Below are 19,571 nucleotides of genomic sequence, written 5' to 3'. Positions count from 1 at the left end.
CTGGCTGCCCTTTCAACCTATTTATAAACACTTAGAATATTTCTGTGTAAGGGTGTTCATAAGTAGTTGCACAAACATATGATTTGATCTTCTCATTCTCAGTCAAATTGTGGGTCTAGAGACCTCATTTGGGAAGGAATAATTTAGCCCACTTTCCTACAATGAAAAGAATTTCCAGAAACGACAGTGATGGCCTGAGCCATGCTCCAAAAATGGTGGAGTTGAAGACTAAATTCTAAAAAAAGGTTCTCTGATTTTAAGCTTTATGAAAATGAACTATCATTATTTAGGTCATCTTTTTTGATTCAGTCATCTGATGAAAAGTCTGTTGAACACTATCTGTCAGGCACTATTCTTGGCACCATGGATATAGCGGTGGACAAATAATAAATCCCTGCCTTCATGGGGCTTACTTTATATTAATAATTGTAATTATATATTAATAATACAATTTTTTAAATGCAAGAGAAAATTAATGAACTATAGTGCAAATCAGTAGTAAAAAATTAAAACATCATGTTGGAATATAAGAATTCTACAAATATCTTAGCAGCAGTTACCTACAAATTGACATCATGCAAAGATTCTATTCACATTGAAAAGAATTTGCTCTTATGAATGCTACTATCCATTATAAAACTGAAGACAAATGCATTAGTCCCAATTAAAGGCTGAATTCCATATTGTCCACCATAAGAAATACAAGACCTGATATTAACATCTTTGTGCAAAATAAGAGAAAGGTGACATATTTCTCAGTCCAAATCAAACCAGTATCAATTACAAAAAAATCTGTTTTCTCTATTTCTGTTTTGAATTTAAAATAAACCATATATTGCACCAAATAGCATACATTTCTATTATGTCACGTGTTTATACCACAGTTAGGGAAATATATAGTTAGATTATATTTCTGGAAGTGAGGAGGAAGGAAAGAAGGAAGGGAGGGTCTTTAAATATAGCATGACATGATTACACTGAGAAAAAAAGCACATGGTATTTTACACACATGTGGTAACTTGAAATCACGGGAGATGATTCAGTGAGCACCTGTGCCCATGACATTGTGCTCAGGACGCTGGTGAGATATGAGGATGATTAAGACACAAAATTTCCATCCAAGCGCAAGAGTAGAGGCAAATGTGCGCATGGAACTATAACACAAGGCAGGCTGGGAGCACCCTGTAACACAAGTGCAAAGTCTATATGAGTAAGGAACTGCCACTTACTGGGTTGGCCTAATCCTTTTACGGGTCATTCAGCTTAATCCTGTACACTAATCTATATAGTGGGCATTGGTATTCTCACTTTACAGCAAAGATATCGAGCATCGAAAAAGTTAAAACCTTGCCCATCACCTCAAAACAATTAAAAGGTGGAGTCCATGCACTTTCCACCATGCCATGCTGCCTTCCAATCAAAGAAAGAGAATATATCCAAGCGGAGGACTCTGGTGAGGCTTTTTTAGAGGAGGACTAGGTCTCAATGAACAGGTGTCCCAGGAACAAAATTGGAACAGAAGCAGTGTAATTCCAGGCAAAGGAAACAATTTGAAAAAAGGCAATGAAGTGGGAAAGAGCAACGAACATTCAGGGAATGGCAACCAGACTCAGACTCATATGGCTACCACACAGGCTGCAGAGCAAGATATTAGCAAACACAGCTGGGAGCAGTGCCACAGTGGTGCTAGAGCACAGCCTCTGCAAACAAAATATACCTGGCCTGAATACTGGGTCTACCACTTAGTAGTTATGTTACCTTGGCAAGTTATTAATCTCACTGAGGCTCAGTTTCCTCAACTGTAAAATAAGAAACACCATCTACTTCACAGGGGTGCAATGAGGATTAAATGAGATCAGCATGCGACCATGTGCTTGACCAAGCATTCCAGAAACGGACACCACAAGAAAAGAAAATTAAAGGCCAATATCCCTGATGAACATAGATGCAAAAATCCTCAACAAAATATTAGCAAACCAAATTTGACACTACATTAAAAGGATCATATACCATGATCAAGTGGGATTTATTCCAGGGACGCAAGGATGGTCCAACATCTGAAAATCAATCAATATGACACACCACATTAACAAAATGAAGGATAAAAATCATACGATCATCACTGACAGATGCAGAAAAAGGATTTTACAAAATTCAACATCCATTTATGATAAAAACTGTCAACAAAGTGGGTATATGAGGAACGTACCTCAATGTAATAAAGGCCATACAGCCCACAAGCTAACATCACACTCAATGTTGAAAAGCTGAAAACTTTTCCTCTGGAACAAGATCAGGAACAAGACAAGGATGCCCACTCTCACCATCTTGATTCAACATAGTATTGGAAGTCCTAGCCAGAGCAATTAGGGAAGAAAAGGAAGTAAAAGGCATCTAAATTAGAAAGGAAGAAGTAAAACTATCACTATTTGCAGATGACATGATACTATATATATATAGAAAACCCTCAAGACTCCACCAAAAAACTATTAGAACTAATAAATGAATTCAGTAAAGTTGCAGGATACAAAATCAATATACAGAAATTTGTTGCATTTCCATACACTAATAAAGAACTATCAGAAAGAGAAATTAAGAAAACAATCAAAAAGAATAAAATACCTAGGAAAAAATTTAACCAAGTAGGTAAAAGACATGTATGCTGAAAACTATAAGACACTGATGAAAGAAACTGAAGATGACACAAATAAATGAAAAGATATTTCATGCTCACAGTTTGGAAGATTTAATATTGTCAAACTATCCATACTACCCAAAGCAATCTACAGATTCAATGCAATCTCTATCAAAACTCCAATGGCATTTTTCACAGAAACAGAACAATCCTAAAATGTATATGGAACCAAAAAAAGACCCTGAATAGTCAAAGCAATCTTGAGAAAGAAGAACAAAGCTGGAGGCATCACACTTCCTGATTTCAAACTATATTACAAAAGCTAAAGTAATCAAAACAGTATGGTGTTGGCATAAAAACAGACACACAGATCAATGGAACAGAATAGAGAGCCCAGAAATAAACCCATGCATATATGGTCAATTAACTTACAACAAAGGAGCCAACAATACACAATGGGGAAAGGACAGTATCTTCAATAAATGGTGCTGGGAAAACTGGACAGCCACATGCAAAAGAATGAAACGGGACCACTATCTTACACCACACACAAAAATTAACTCAAAATGGATTAAAGACATGAATGTAAGACCTGAAACCATAAAACTCCTAGAAGAAAACACAGGCGGTAAGCTCCCTGACATCGGTCTTGGCAATGGTATTTTGGATTTGACACCAAAAGCAAAGACAGGAAAAGCAAAAATAAATAAGTGGGACTACATCAAACCAAAAAGCTTCTGCACAGCAAAGGAAACCATCAACCAAATGAAAAAGCAACCTGCTGAATGGGAGAAAATATTTGCAAATCATATATCTGATAAAGGGTTAATATCCAAAATATATAAACAACTCATACAACTCAACAGCAAAAAAAAAAAAAAAAAAAAACCCAAACAATTCAATTTTAAAATGGGCATAGGATCTGAACATTTTTCCAAAGACATACAGATGGACAAAAGGTACGTGAAAAGATCCTCGACATCACTAATCATCAGAGAAATGCAAATCAAAACCACACTGAGATATCACCTCACACCTGCTACAATGCCTATTATCAAAAAGACAAGAGATAAGTGTTGGGAGGATGTGGAGAAAAGAGAACCCTTGTGTACTGTTGGTGGGAATGTAAATTGGTGCAGCCACCACAGAAAACATTATACAGCTTCCTCAAAAAATTAAAAATAGAACTACCATATGATCTAGCAACTCCACTTCTGGGTATTTATCTGAAGAAAACGAAAATACTAACTTGAAAAGATATCAGCACCCTCATGTTCATGGAGCATTATTTACAATAGCCAAGATACAGAAACAATCTCAGTGTCCACTGACAGATGAATGAATAAAGAAAATGTGGTATACATATACAATGAAATATTGTCCCGCTATAAAAAAGAATGAAATCTTGACATTTGCAAAAGCATGGAAGGACCTTGAGGACATTGCGCAAAGTGAAATAGGTCAGACAGAGAAAGACAAATACCACATGATCTCACTTATACGTGGAATCTAAAAAAAAACCCACCAAGCTCATGGTTACACATAACCAACTGAAAAAAAAAATGAGATGGGCATGTGTGCTTGGCCAGTCAGTCGGTCCTGCTCAGCATCGGCAACAAGTGACACAAAGCAGAGATGGTGGAGAATCTGTTCTGGTGGTGGCAGCAACATCAAACTCCGAGATAAACCTACGAAGCTGCCTCTGATCATCCCACGCAAAATAAATCCTACCTTTGTTTTGACAGCTTTGTTCAGACACCCAAGGTATCAACTCAGAGTTCTTATTCACATCTAAATCATTAACTTCCTGGAATTCCTGGCCATAACACTGCTTATGATTTTAACCCGCTCAGAATCAACATTTTTCTGGTGAATTTCTTCACCCATCCCTTGTTTTTCCTTCTACTCTCCTTTCTTTTCTTGCAATATCCTTGTGTAGATCCTATGTTTGTTCTTCACTTTTAAGTTAGATGAGTTCTTCTGAAACAGGTATTGCAAAAAGTTCATATTGGGGACGTCCAAAGCAGTGTTCCTAGTTATTAGGGATTCTCCCTGCTTTGTGCTGAAGTTCTTCATTTATATTTGTAAGCGGTTTTAGCCCTTACTTTTCCCTGCGAAAAGAAGTAGGCAGCACCAGGCTACACACAATTCAGTCTCCTTCCTCCAACCTGCTCACCAAGAGGCTTCCTAAAAGATGGCATGTATATATCCTTTCATTTTTATCTCTGCCTTCCTTGATATTCCTCAGTTCAGGGAAGCATCTGTTTGCACTGTTCCAAAGAAAGGATTCTTATTGTGGTCCCTGAAGGAGTGTGACCTACTTTGTATGAGACTTAAAGCTGCAGAAACCCTCTCTCAAGCCTTCCCACACTCTGATGCATCACTACAGTTGACAACTCTTCCCCAACCTATTATGGTTTGAAGTTCTAAGTGTCTTTTAATTTTGTTAAAGATGGAGCTTGTATTTGTTTCTTATGGCCGTTACGCTTTTGAGTTGATTTCCAAGAATAAAAGATGATAGACATGTCGTTATTATGCCACTAATAATTTTTAATGTTTTTCTGCAATCTAATGTTTTAGAGATTAATATTTTTCTAATACATTACAAAGTGATATTATCTGCCTCATCGTATTGCACCAAAAATCAAACTACAATTCCAGGTGTGTGAATAAGAAGAGAATTATGTTTGTCTTTCAGAAAGGATTACATATATAAAATTAACTTCTTAGGGACACAGAGGCCATTAGTACACACGGGTATTTATTAGGAATGATTTCTGGAGAGTTCTTTAGAGGCATGATAAAAACAAACTGACCATTTCTAGCCTTATACATTATTTAATATATGGAGACTGGTGAACTAGGGAACAGATTTTTGTTCATTGCTGGTACCAAATAAAAGTGTTAAAATTTCAAAATGAAACCGTTTGCTCTTACCTGGATCTGATTCCGCAGTTGTTCGGCTTCCTGCCTCAATTGTTCCAGTTCACTCATTCTTTCAATTTGTTTACCTCAGAAGTTAATAAGTGAAAGCAACTATTAAAAAATAAAGAGAGAGACTGATTCAGTTCTCCATTTACATATTAATCTACTTTTAAAATATTGACGTATAACTTCTTTTTGGTCCTTCTGAAACTCCAATGATAGTCAATTATTACTGGAACTTAAAATTGATTAGTAAATATAGATCTAGGTTATTTACTAAAGGATTTCATGGAGGAATGTGATCAGAGGAGGAAGAGAAATCTTGAGTTGTAGTATTCAAGACTAAATTATAGAGAATTAGTACTCGAATGGAGCCCAGTGAGAAATACTTTACGACAGGTCAGAGGGCACCAACAGACATCCCCACTTAGATGTCCAATAGGCACCTCAAACTTAATACTTCAAAACTGAACCCTGCCCCACCCCCCAGGTCTTCCCAATCTCAGTAAATGGCAATTCCATCCTTCCAACTATTTAAACCAAAAACCTAGAAGTCATCTTAACTTTTCTGTTTCTTTCATACTCTGCACCCAACCCATCAGCAAAGCATGTCAGTTATTTCTTCAAAAAAATAACCAGGATTTGACCAACTTCGATTACCTCCACTTTGACTACCTCAGTCCAAGCCACCATCATCTCTCACCTGGTCTCCTTTCTACTGCCCCTGACCACTCTCCAGTCCATTCTAAAAATAGCAAGTAGCGATCCTTTTAAAACACAAGACACTCTTCTGCTTTAAATCCTTCAAGGGTTTTCCACTCCACTCAGAGGAAAGCCTAACTTTACCTTGACCTACAGAGCCCTACACAATCTCACCCACACCTCCCTCTGACCTCCTCATCCACCACTCTGCTCCAGCCACTGAGAAGCTTTCTTGATGTACCTTGAACACACTAAGTAGGTTCCAACCTCAGTGTCTTTACATTTGCTCTTCCCTCTGCCTGAAATGCTCTTACCCCTGATATTTTCATCACTTGCTTCCTTACTTCTGCTCAAATGTTACCTCCTCAGAGGGACCTTTGCTCATAGCACATATGCACCCAACTTAGGACCCGGACCCTGTCTCTGTAAGGTCACCATAGGACTCAACACCATCTAGCATGTTATCGCTTATTTGTTGTCTGCATCCTCCTGGAGAATGTAAGCTCCCTAAGGCAGGGACTTTGCTTGCTCTAATCTTTGCTATATCCCTACCTAGCACCTCAGACACTTTCTTCTCCAGTAAATAAACTAACCTGAAATAGCTTAAGAAATAAAGGAAATTTTGTTCTAAGGATTTAGGATGAATCACAGAAACAAAATGTAGGAATATTACTACCTCAGGAGGAAGCTAGAGGCTGAAAACTGGTAATATTCTTTCCCTACCTGCCCTGTTCTTCTCTTCATATCCTTGTTTTTCCTCTTTCTACAGAGTAACTTTCTCTGCTTTTTCAAGCACGAGACCCAGTTTATATCTCCTCAGGTCAAGACGGGAGCCCAAAATGTCTATCCCAACTCCAAATCCCCAGAAGAGGGAAGTTGTCTCTGGAGTCTATTCTGCATTCACTTCAACTATAGTACAAATATCTATTATTCTTTTAGGGTTAACTTTACATTTACTTTGTCAAATTAAAAAATAAATCTATCGGGATTGACTGGAATGGCATTAAACTATAAAGCAGTTTGAGAAGAACTGACATTATTCTAATATTCCATTTCCAATTTACTACTGTGGTATATTTCTCCATTTATCTAAATTGTCAGCAAATTTTCTTCATAAGTACTAACCATTTCTTGATAAAGTTCTGTTTAAAAATTTAATATGTTCCTCAGAGAGTACCAGAGCGGTTAGATTATAACCAGTCTGGAATATCATTCTGCCTAACTGAAGATAAGCAGCATGCAGGTTTTTTAAATTTACAGCCCTAATTGCCTTTCCTAGACCATACCCAAGATATCTCTGGCCCCCAAATCCTAGAAACTCTGATTGGTTTTGATGCCGTTTCATTTTAAGGGTTCTAAAAAATCCTGGACAAGCAGGACTGGTGTAAGTCTCTCCCACTGAGTTGCTAATGTACTAAAAAGGAGTATCAAGGGGCCCTAAGGGACCTCAGAAATTTTAGGGCATTCAAAAACCACCTCTTACCCACCCATCTACTGCCTTTCCACCCCAAAAGCCATCCACATACAAGTGAACTTCTAAAGTGCAGCTTATCTGCAGCTAGCAAGAGTTACTCAGAATAGACTATGATCTGTACCAAATGAATGAGATTTTCCAGCCTGGGTCCAAAAGGATGGAGGTACTGTCACCAACTAGTGCCCCGAAGAACTCAAGGGTGGGTTTGGAAGCATGTAACTGTTGTTATGTTAAGGAGACAACCAGTAGCCACTCTGAAGCTAACCAAGCCTCCCTACAAGAGCTGTGCCCATGACCTTGCCTTATGTTTAATGCAAAGATCTCTTCAAGAGAAGATTAAGCCTCATTACCATAATCTGCAGCGTACTCCCTCTCCCTTTTGAATATTCATTCCCCAACCAAATAAAAGTTCCTCTTTCCCTTTGTTTGGGACGCCATGACTTTGGAAATGATTCCGCATGGCCTCCTATTTGCTGCAAATATACTTTACTTTGTGAGACAATTTCCACTGGTGTAGAGTCTTATTTACCTCACCAGGAGGCAAGCCCACTTGGTTCGGTAACAGTACCATGAATAGAAATGGCAAGCCAAGAAAAAGCAGTTTCCTCATCGCCACCACTCTGTGGATGGGGAACTGTTGGGATATGCCATACGCCCTGATCGTCCCTGCATATTTTAGCTGGGTGTGCCTAGAATACAAGGCCCTAGTCCCTTTTACCTGGGCCATTTTTCAGGGCTGTACTTGGAGCAAGCAACCCTGAGGAATGAGACAAGGTCTTCCCCCAAGACAAAGAGCAGAATGGGTTCCACTTACTATAAAAATGGTAACTTCCCCAGGCTCAGTGTTTCTGGGGTGTGACGCAAACTCAATGCATGTGTGGCATCCATCCAGACCCACCTGTGTCACCCCCATGGGAACTGAGGAGCAAGAGGCATCAACACAAACGTTAAGGCCATGCTACTTGCTGTGCTGGGAGTAACAAAGTACTTGGTCTCTGACCAAGCAGTTTCATGTTTTCTGCCAGCATCCATGAAACAATAACAGACTAATTTATTGGTTTGTAATTAGGTAAAATCCCGGACCCTTTATAGTCATTGACAAGAGAAGGTTCATAAGAAAGATGAGGAATCCACTGCGGAATATACTGAGTTTGTGGCACCTCCTTTTTTTTATTGAGATAATATTATGTAAGTTATCGTGTAAGGTTAAGTTGTACAATATGTTGATTTGACACATTTATATATTGCAATATGATTACCACCAAGGAGTCAGCTAACACCTCTAATCACATCACAAAACTACCATTTCTTTTTTGTGGAGAGAACATTTAAGATCTAGTCTCTTAGCAACTCTGAAATATATAATACAGTGCAGTTGACTATAATCACTATACTGTGCATTAGATCTCCAGAACTTGGATAAGCTGCAAGTTGAAATTTTAGTTGCAAGTTGCACTTTCCTTCTTATACAGATTAGATTCCAGGTCCAGCACTTCATCAACAATTTTGCCAGCACCCTAGTTCCCCTACCCTTCTATTTTGTCACACTTGACAGACAAAAATCACAACCTTGGATGAACCCAACTACCTACTTTCTTTTGGCCAGCACTCAAGCAACCAAACATTGATTGAAGAAGTCAAACAACACTGCGTATCAGTGAGGCAGGGTATGATGGTTACTGTAAATATTCAGTAAGAACCTGATTACCCTTTGACCTTGTTCCCAACACAGACAAAGATGAAAAGAAGTTAATCTTGTTAATTTCCTGTTTTCTTGTTTAACCTGAGGAGTGACTCAAGGGTCACAAGGATTTTTGAGCTCGTTTTGCAGAAGAAAAAGAATGCATTCAAGGAAGTTACCATCACCAGACAACCAGCTCCCACCTGCAGTTGATGCCCAGAAATCTAATTGTCCAAGAGCTTATCTGGAGTGAAAGAAACAAGGATTTCTCCTTTGTTTCTCAGAAACTCCTCCTCCCAAGCCCCTTAGCTCCATAAAACCCCCTGCTTTCTTCTTTTGTTAAGGCAGATTTGAGAGAACCCATCCTCCCACCTTCTCCTTTTGGCCAATTTGAATAAACCTTTCTCTATCTCCAAGCACCTGTGTCTCAATGATTGGCTTACTGAGCATCAGGCACATGAATTTGAGATTAAGAGGTTTGGTATCAACAGTTCTACTACCAATTCATATCACCAATCTCAACTGGGCCCTCAAAACTACCCGGCAACCCTATGCAGCTCTTTACTCACCACTTCTACTTACTATCAACTATTTCAATTCCTTTGAACTCTTTTCAAGCTTTTGACCTTTTCACAACCCCTCTCACAACGGATGACCTTGCCTTCTGTATCACAGAGAAAGTAGACGTCAACAGACATGAACTCTTTCAATTTTCCACTACTAGCTTCACAAAACTACACAAACATAACTGATGACTCATATTCTCCTCCTTCCCTTCTATTATAACAGAGGAGCTGACTCTTCTCTCATTTTGGCCAATTCCTCCACCTGTGATTTAAATCCTATCTATCCCCATCTTTGCAGTACTCTTACACTTCTGATTATCCCTTTTCTTCTAGTATATTCAATCTCACTTTTTTTCCTCCATTGTTTTAGTCTTTTTCGTAAGAAAAGTTTCAAACACAGAGAAAGGTAGAGAAATTAGTATAATGAACACCCATAATACCCACCATGTAGGTTTACAAATTGTTAATATTGCTGCTGTATTTCTTTGCTTTCTTTTCTTTGCTTTTGCTGAAGTATTTTAAAGTCAATTGCAGACATCAAGACATTTTACTCTGACAAGATTTTCACATATTGGATATATGGGGTAGCTATTCTGGTTCAAAACAGATTCAGCTTGAACTAAAGAAGCCTGATCTGTGGCCTATCACACATACACTGTACAAGTGCTTTAACCATTAAAGTAAAGGGTGCGTTAAACATTATCTCAAAGCAAAAGAATGCACTCTCTTAAGAATGCATACTTCCCCTCCTACAACACCAATACTGGTAATGCCCTATTGGTAACACCTGCCCATATTAGTACTCCTGAAGATAAGTTTCCTTTCCTGGACATCAGCGTCATGTCGACCTACTAATTTGCAACTGAATACTTCTTTGAAACTTTGATGAATATGTATCCTGGGCATGTTTTCTTTGTTCTAAAACAGGTATAAGACTGTACTGAAAACCTTGCTTCTCCAGAATACTTTCTTCTTTTGTGGAGACTGCTTTCCCAGATTATAGTGTTCACCCTTGCTCAAGTAAAGGTCACCTTATCTCTCCTATCTATAGAATGGTTATTGGTTATTTTGTGTCAACAACTCCTAAATACTTCAGGATACATCTCCAAAAATATCAGGACATTTTTCTACTAAACCATAATACAATTAACAAACCTACCAAAATTAACAGTAATTATTTAGTAGCTAATACCTAGTCCATTTTCCAATTTCCAATTATTCCACCAATATCATTTTACACATTTGATTTGTTCAAATCAGGATCCAATTAAGGACTACATAATACATTTGATTATGTCTCTTATATCTTTCCATCTAGAAGTATCCACTTCCTGCTTTCTTCTTTCCCCATGATATTGACTTACTGGAGAGATTGAGCCACTTGTTTTATAGAACATCCCACAGTCTGGTTACTTCCTTACGGTATTGTTTACCTTGTTTCTCTGTCTACCCTATACTGCTTATAAACTGGAAGGAAGTTAGATCTACAGGCTACATGATATTCAGGTTGGCAAGAATACTTCTAGATGACAGTGGGCTTCATATTATAGTACATCAGAATGAATATAATGTTTGTTTAAGCCGCTATTAGTGAAGCTGAGATTGCTCAGCGTATTCAGGTATTAACAGCGTAGTCTGTCTATTGTAGGTATAATTCCTCACTTTCAGCCAGCAAACAACCACCTTAGGGAACCTTTCACTTTCTTTTTTGTTTCTTTTGTGTGTGTGTGTGAGGAGATCAGCCCTGTGCTAACATCTGCCAATCCTCCTCTTTTTTTGCTGAGGAAGACTGGCCCTGGGCTAACATCTGTGCCCATCTTCCTCCACTTTATATGGGACGCCACCGCAGCATGGCTTGCCAAGCAGTGCGTCAGTGCGCGCCTGGGATCCGAACAGGCGAACCCCGGGGCCACCGCAGCAGAGCGCACGCACTTAACTGCTTGCGCCACCAGCCCGGCCCACCTTTCACTTTCAATTGCATCCTTTCCATTAGGGGTTAAACATGTCTTTTCCTTAAAAAAAAAAAAAAAAAAAAAGACAAAACTCCTTGATTCCATATTTCACTATCACTTACAGTCTTTTTCTATCTTTCCTTAAGAACTTTCAAAGAGAGTTGCCTAGGGCTGGCCCCGTGGCTTGGCGGTTAAGTGCTCGCGCTCCGCTCTTGGCGGCCCGGGGTTCAGATCCCCGGCGCGCCCCGTCGCACCGCTTCTCTGCTTCTCCGGCCATGCTGAGGCCACGTCCCACATACAGCAACTAGAAGGATGTGCAGCTATGACATACAACTATCTACTGGGGCTTTGGGGGAAAAAATAAATAAATAAAATTATAAAACAAAAAAAAAACAAAGAGAGTTGCCTATACAGGACCCCATTTCCTCACATGGAATTCTGAATTCTCAAGCCTCACTCACATCCAGCTGACTTCAGCACATCCAGCTGACTTCAGCTGAGTTTAAGCAGACCTGATGGAAAATGAGGGGGCAGTTATAAGGCAAGGGGCTGTCTGAGAAATGTTTCTAAGTGACAAAATCAGAACCCTTGTGATGCTTGTGCCGAATGCAAGGTAGCAGAATACACCAACCCAAAATATGCGCAACCCCAAAAATACGCCTCTTTGCCATGAGGATTATTTTGAGAAACAGCAGACACAACAGGAGAAACTCTTAAAAAAAAAAAAACGAGTATAAGTTACCCCTTTGAAATGGAAACTTACATTTATAATGGAAATCTCCATTTGTAAGGGTGTCTCCCTCTCCGTATCAGGAAGAGAAGGTTGACTCTAAATCACAAGAGCATCTTATCAACAAAGAAGCACAGACTTAAATCTGCAAAACAAACCTTACCCTTGTTTACCCTTGCTTTTCTAGTAACCTCCCATGATTTGTTCCCCACCCCCACAACCCCCACTCCCACCCCCCTGTACCCTCCCCCGCCAAACACCTTTCTTTTAGCTTGAGCTGAAGATGGTATTTAAGCTGGTGGCTTGGGCTACCTCAGGGAGTTACTCATTTTTCCCTGGGTATCTCCCATGTATACCTGAAGTATCCATGTTAATAAACTTCTGTTTGTTTTTCTCTTGTTAATCTTTTATTACAGGAAGCCTCAGCCAGGAACTCAGGAGGGTAGAGGGAAAATTATTTTTCTTCCCCTACACAGACAACCATAAACTTTGAGTGTCTGAAAAGAAACGACAATGCTGCCTTCTCCCCTTTCATACTTGCTGCTAAGAAGAAGAACTAACTTTTCACTCTTTAAAGAAAACTTAGTTTTGTCACTAAGGAGAGAGAATATTTTGATTACCCAGACTTCCTGTTGATCTTTTCTTCTCACCTGACAATTGCTGGATTCCTGAGAATACCAATAAAGACTGCATCTAGCATAGACTAGATTACAAACTACGTCCAGACAAGCCTAGAGGCTAACTAGGGTAAAAGGAGACACTAAGACACCCCCAGGTGAAAGCTAATACCATAAATCCTGATAAATCATGTTTTGAAGGTGAGGATTGCAAGAAGTGGCGACTCTGTGTATTGACATGGTCTGGGCATATATAACATGGCTATAAAAGTTTCGAATTCTTGAGCAAGATATTGTCTCATGAGGTATAATTTAGTAAGTAGCTCCCTCAAACTATACCTAAAGACAAGCTCAGATTCAGAGGAGTGAAGTCCTCCAGGGGCACTTATTCTGACTGGTAGAAAACAAAGTCATCTAACCACTCGCCCTCCTGCAGTTCCTTTACATCCACAGTTAATAAGGGACAGAAACCAGGGAGGTGGCAAAATACGTTATAAAGCTTTGTGACTTCAACGTGGGGAAAAGAAAAATATGGAAAGTAATAGCAGAAGAAAGAAAACCAGTAAGATGAACAGTCACCCACTACTGAAGAAGTCCTCTATTGGGTATAGCCAGACAGACTAACTGCACCATAAATGAATGCAGAGTCTTCCTTATTTAAAGCTTAAAATAATCAAGATCCCAACCTAAGAAGGGAGTAAACCAAGGAATATTCTCTCACTGATCAGGCTTTCTCTGAATTAATGACCACAAAGAAAGTGGTTATAGACATAAATTAAAGTTTTCCATCTACACTAATTATATGCATAACAGAAAACTGAGTGGGACGTTTAAGGACTCAGACCTGGTGAACGGCCCCAAAGCTGAAGACAAAGAGGCATCAAGCATGCTACTTTTGTTTTGTTTTGTTTTGTTTTTGTGAGGAAGATCAGCCTGAGCTAAGATCCATGCCAATCCTCCTCTTTTTGCTGAGGAAGACGGGCCCTGAGCTAACATCTATTGCCGATCTTCCTCCTTTTTTTCCCTTTTTCTCCCCAAAGCCCCAGTAGATAGTTGTATGTCATAGTTGCACATCCTGCTAGTTGCTGTATGCGGGACGCTGCCTCAGCATGGACAGACAAGCGGTGCGTCGGTGCGCACCCGGGATCCGAACCCGGGCCGCCAGTAGCGGAGCACATGCACTTAACTGCTAAGGGATGAGGCCGGCTCCCAAGCATGCTACTTTAAAAAAAGAAAACTTCTAACATACGGGAGCAGATTCATCCTCAAAGTTTACTAAACAGCCTAATGGTGTGCTGCACACGCCTACACACTCATACAGCTGTTGATGATTTTTATAATTATCCCTGTATACAAGAAGACTGAGGAGAGGAGGAAAGGTCAGCTATAAGAGCTAGCCTCTTCAGTTGTGTAAGCACAGTGTACTCATGACGAGAAGAGTTTCTCCTCTACCCCAAAGAGGGAGAAAGAAAAAAACAAAAAACCAAGCCACAGACTGGGAAAAAACAGTTGCAAGCTAAAATTCAAATAAAGGATTAGCATCTAGAATTTAAAAGCAATTCCTCCAAACTAATAACAAAAAAGACTGATGATCTAATAGAAATATGTGCAAAGATACGAACTGGCAAATCATAGCAGGAAAAACTGTAGAGGCCAATATACAAATGAGAAGATACTCAAGCTCAGTAATCAGGAAATGCAAATAAAAAATGATTTCATACCTATCAGACTGACAAAATTTTTTTATCTCAGCCAAGAGTTGGCAACGTTGTGGGAAAATGGTAACTCATATTCTGGTGGGACAACTCATTGGGAAGCAACTTGGCAATATCTAACAAAGGTGATGAGAAGGATATCTTTCAATCTCACTATTTAGGACCGGCTCCGTGGCTTAGCGGTTAAGTGTGCGTGCTCCGTTACTGGTGGCCCGGGTTCAGATCCCGGGTGCGCACCGACGCACCACTTCTCCGGCCATGCTGAGGCCACGTCCCACATACAGCAACTAGAAGGATGTGCAACTATGACATACAACAATCTACTGGGGCTTTGGGGGGGAAAAAAAAAGGAGGAGGATCGGCAATAGATGTTAGCTCAGAGCTGGTCTTCCTCAGCAAAAAGAGGAGGATTAGCATGGATGTTAGCTCAGGGCTGATCTTCCTCACAAAAATAAATAAATAAATAAATAAATAACTGTTTTCAATCTCACTATTTAATTCCACTTCTGGGTATATAATCCCTGAAAGCATGTGTCCATGAGCTGAGTTCATACAACAGTACTTGTAATAGCAATAAACTAGAACACTAATGGCCACCAACAGCAGAATGGATAATTGTAGTGTTTTCACAGTGAATTATTATACAGCAGTGAACATGAATGAACTTGTGGGAGACAAAATTTGGCCACCCCACAATATATCTCTTTATCTTGATTATTTTCTCTGACAGACATTTGACCTCCCCCAAACTGCCTAAAGAATTTATCATAGAAGGCCTGTTTCAGGAAGGAGTTACTATCATATGATGGCTGTAATATAATGTAAATAGATGTTATAATAAACAGGAAAGGTACCAACAAGCCCATCTTATCAGAAATTCTGTCTCTCCCAGGCCACATTCTCTAGGTGGCCCTGCAAAGAGTTGCCAGACAAACATTTACATTTATAAGGGAAATCTCCATTTGTAAAGGTATCTCCCTCTCTGTCTTGGGAAGAGGGGGGGGATGGCCTTATCTCTGGAAACTCTAATCAGTAAGGAAGGAGAGGATTTAAATATACATACCCTTGACTACTGTAATTTCTGTCTCCCAAACCCCCCACCCCCAACATCCTCCTTTGTCTTTAGCTGAAGATAGTATTTAAGATGAGAATCGCCACTATTTTGTTGAGAAGCTCAGTTTCCCTGGTTTCTCCCATGTATACATGTTATTAAACTAGGTATTATTTTCTCCTGCTAACCTGTCTTTTAATTATTTGGCCAGCCATAAGAACCTTAAAGGAAAGGGCAGAGGGGGATTCTCCCTCTTCTCCAACAAACTACATGTACAGACAACGTACATGGATCTGAATAATAATATTGAGAGAAAAAAGTAAGTCCCAGAAGACACATACCTGCATAATACTCTTTTTACAAAACTCAAAAACAACTAAAACTAAATAATACACTGTTTAGGAATGCATACATACGTAATAAAACTTTTTTGAAGCAAGGGAATGATAAAACAGCACAAGAGAGGAGCATATAAGTAGTTGCCAGTAATTGTTAATTTTCAAATTCTTGAGTTGGGTATTCGCTCTACAGATGTTTATATATTATCAATAAGCAAACAAATATAAATATATAAAAGTGAGTTCATGTACCTGGATCCAAGATGAATATTTTTATAATTAACCCAACCCTTGCACCTGTTAAATTAATTAAACCAGGAGGCCATTAGACTGAGGGGGTTCTAATACCTTAGCGACACCTATGTAAGCAAACCAAAACCTAACCCTGTAAATGCCTCAAGGTTAAGAAACCAAAACCTAAGAACAACCAATCACAGCCAACTAGGCTTTCCAAATAAGGCAACCATGTAAGCTATAGACAATCAAAGAATTTCCTTGCTTTGCTTCCTCCTCTTCTCTATAAAAGTCTTGCCCCTACCAGTCTTACCCTTCCAGTGGTGGAACACTCCTAACCACTTCTGGTTTGGCATTGCCTAATCCAAATCGGTTTTTGCTCAAAAAAACCCACAAAATTTTTAATATGCTTGTTTCTTTTAACACCTGTAAAGTTCACTGGGATTCATAAAATAAATAGAATGGGATGAAATAAAAATAAAGACAAAGAGAAACTAAGGCTTAGGCAAGTTAAATAACTTGTCTAAGATTAGAGGCAGGGTTGGGAATTGAACCCAAGCATGCATGCCTCTAGAACCAGGCTCTCAACCACACTGTCATAGTGCCCCTTCTCAGAGGGCATCTCATTAGACCTCTCTGCTGAATCTAACTGATGATCCTCCCTTCTTGTTCAAACTTTACTCTCACAGCTTTCATGACCCCACACTTCCTAGATCCTCCTTGTACTTCACTATTCCTTCTCTGTATGTTTGTGGGCTCTTCCTGCACCCACCCCCTATTCATTTCTTAAATATTTATGTTTCCCAGGGTCTATCTTCAGACAGCTAGTTAAGAAACTTCCCTCCTGAGAGGAAGGAAAGATATGAAGGAGTATGAGATATATATGAGCCATCTCTACCTTCCTTTACAAAAAAACAACAATCATCAGAAGGGTACAGTGTAAGAGTCAAGAATTTCACCAATGGTGATTTTCACTCAAGATCAAATTGGAGCTGTTTATCGCAATTAATCTGAAGTGATATCGAAATTGCTGATGGCAAAGAAATTTAAATTAATAATTTAACAGAAATCAGTTTGATATAAGCACAGTGCTCTTTCAATTACTATAACTTCTTGACTAAGTTATTTTTCAACATGAATATTTGATTCATTTAACACATTTTAAATAACTATCATATGGTGAACGCACTGTAAGTTGAGCAGGAAGCAGCGTATCAGTTATCTTTTAACAGTTCAGCTGTACCAGTTACAGATATCAAAAACTACCAATGAGCCATTGTATCCAAGCCAATTTATTAAATAAAATGGGACAAAAACATACAGTTGCATAATTCAAATGGCCTTCCCCCTCCACTTCTTAAAATGTCCACAGAATTTTTACTAAAGCAAGGCATTATGTAGCCTGTACAATTATACTACTGTGTTAGTGAACAGCTATTTTAATCTACACGAGACAAGTATTTCCTAGCTACTAATACTTTTCATACTGATCACGAAAGCTCAAATAAGGCATGAAAGAATATTTTAAATGCACTGAAAAATTTTAAGCGTAAACTCCGTTTGCTTACTACAAGTCTATTCATCAGAAAAGTTAATTTCGGGGCCAGCCCCGTGGCATAGCGGTTGGGTGCATGCACTCCTCTGCTGGCGGCCTGGGTTCGGATCCCAGGCGCGCACTGACACACTGCTTGTCAAGCCATGCTGTGGCGGCGTCCCACATAAAGTTGAAGAAGATGGGCACGGATGTTAGCTCAGGGCCAGTCTTCCTCAGCAAAAAAGAGGAGGACTGGCATGGATGTTGGCTCAGGACTGATCTTCCTCACAAAAAAAAAAAAAAAACCCATGGTAAGACACATACCTATTAAAATGGCTAAAATCAAATCAGATGATACAAGTTTTGGCAATAATGTTGGAGCAACAGGAAGTCTTACATATTGTACAATCATTTTCAAAAAAAGAAAAAGTTAATTTCAACTTTGTTGTTGTTATAATTAATTCTCTAATGTTCCACTTTTCTCTGAGCAACCCTGATTTATAATTCCTATACTCTGTAAAATTAAAAAAAAAAAAAAAACCCTAAACCCATAATGATTTAGGTAAGGTATTTCAAGCTTTTATGATCATTCTTACCAAAGAATTTAAAAATACCCCTGCCTACCCACCCCAAGTACTCCGTATACAGATATTCCCACGTGGCTGTCTTTCTCAAGAAGTCAGCCAAAAACCTAGAGCTGCATGGGGTGAACAGATATGAAAAAAAAAACACAACAGAAGTTAGAGATGCTGAAACCGTAGCACAGGCTTTAAGTTTTGTTTCTCCTCTTTTGCTACCATATTTGCCATTACAATCAACATTTTTAAGTGCCCCAAAAGTAAAACAACTCAGCCTCTTGTGAACTGAAGGCAGTCTGCTTTGTGTGTTCCAGGAAACAAATAGGGTGCTGCTCTCCTGTCTGTGCCCCTTCGCCTAACTGGTATGTTCTGGCATAGTTCATTCTTCCACCAGACATTTATTCAATGCCTATTATGTGCCAAGAACTGGGGCTACATATGAATAAGACACAGGCTCAGCTCTCCAGGAGTATAAAGTCTAAGAAGGAAAACAGACATCTAAGGGCATACTCACATAAGTCCACAATCCATTACCCTAAGCCCTAGGGCCGGAGGCGTTTCAGAATTTGGAAGTTTTCAGATTTTAAAACGGTGTGTTCATCATATATCACATCACACCCAACTGGACCCTGGGGCAGCACCCCACATAATCAAGAAGGAGTATTTCTGCAGCCAAATGTAAGCATATTCACAACTAGGCAGGGAAAAAATAGGCTAGCAACAGTTTCATGTCAGTTCAGGTCAGGCTGTGGCACCAAATGAGTCCAAATCACATAAGGTTTTGATTAAATGATTGACAAAAAAACAGCCGTTTTCAAAGAATTTTCCATCTCCAACTC

General features: G+C 39.2%; 1 protein-coding gene across 1 annotated transcript in view; it reads right to left on the bottom strand.

The window, feature by feature from the left end:
- The window catches only part of GNB4 (G protein subunit beta 4), a 61,961-nt gene that overhangs the window by 28,283 nt on the left and 14,107 nt on the right, over positions 1 to 19,571 (bottom strand). The window contains exon 2 of the mRNA XM_058556303.1: positions 5,573 to 5,671. Coding sequence (XP_058412286.1) covers positions 5,573 to 5,629 — 57 coding nt within the window. The 5' untranslated portion in view covers positions 5,630 to 5,671. The remainder of the gene's footprint in view (positions 1 to 5,572; positions 5,672 to 19,571) is intronic.

The sequence above is a fragment of the Diceros bicornis genome, chromosome 15 (genome assembly GCF_020826845.1).
Source record: "Diceros bicornis minor isolate mBicDic1 chromosome 15, mDicBic1.mat.cur, whole genome shotgun sequence".
Taxonomy (NCBI): domain Eukaryota; kingdom Metazoa; phylum Chordata; class Mammalia; order Perissodactyla; family Rhinocerotidae; genus Diceros; species Diceros bicornis.
This window is presented reverse-complemented; position numbering and strand designations above follow the sequence as displayed.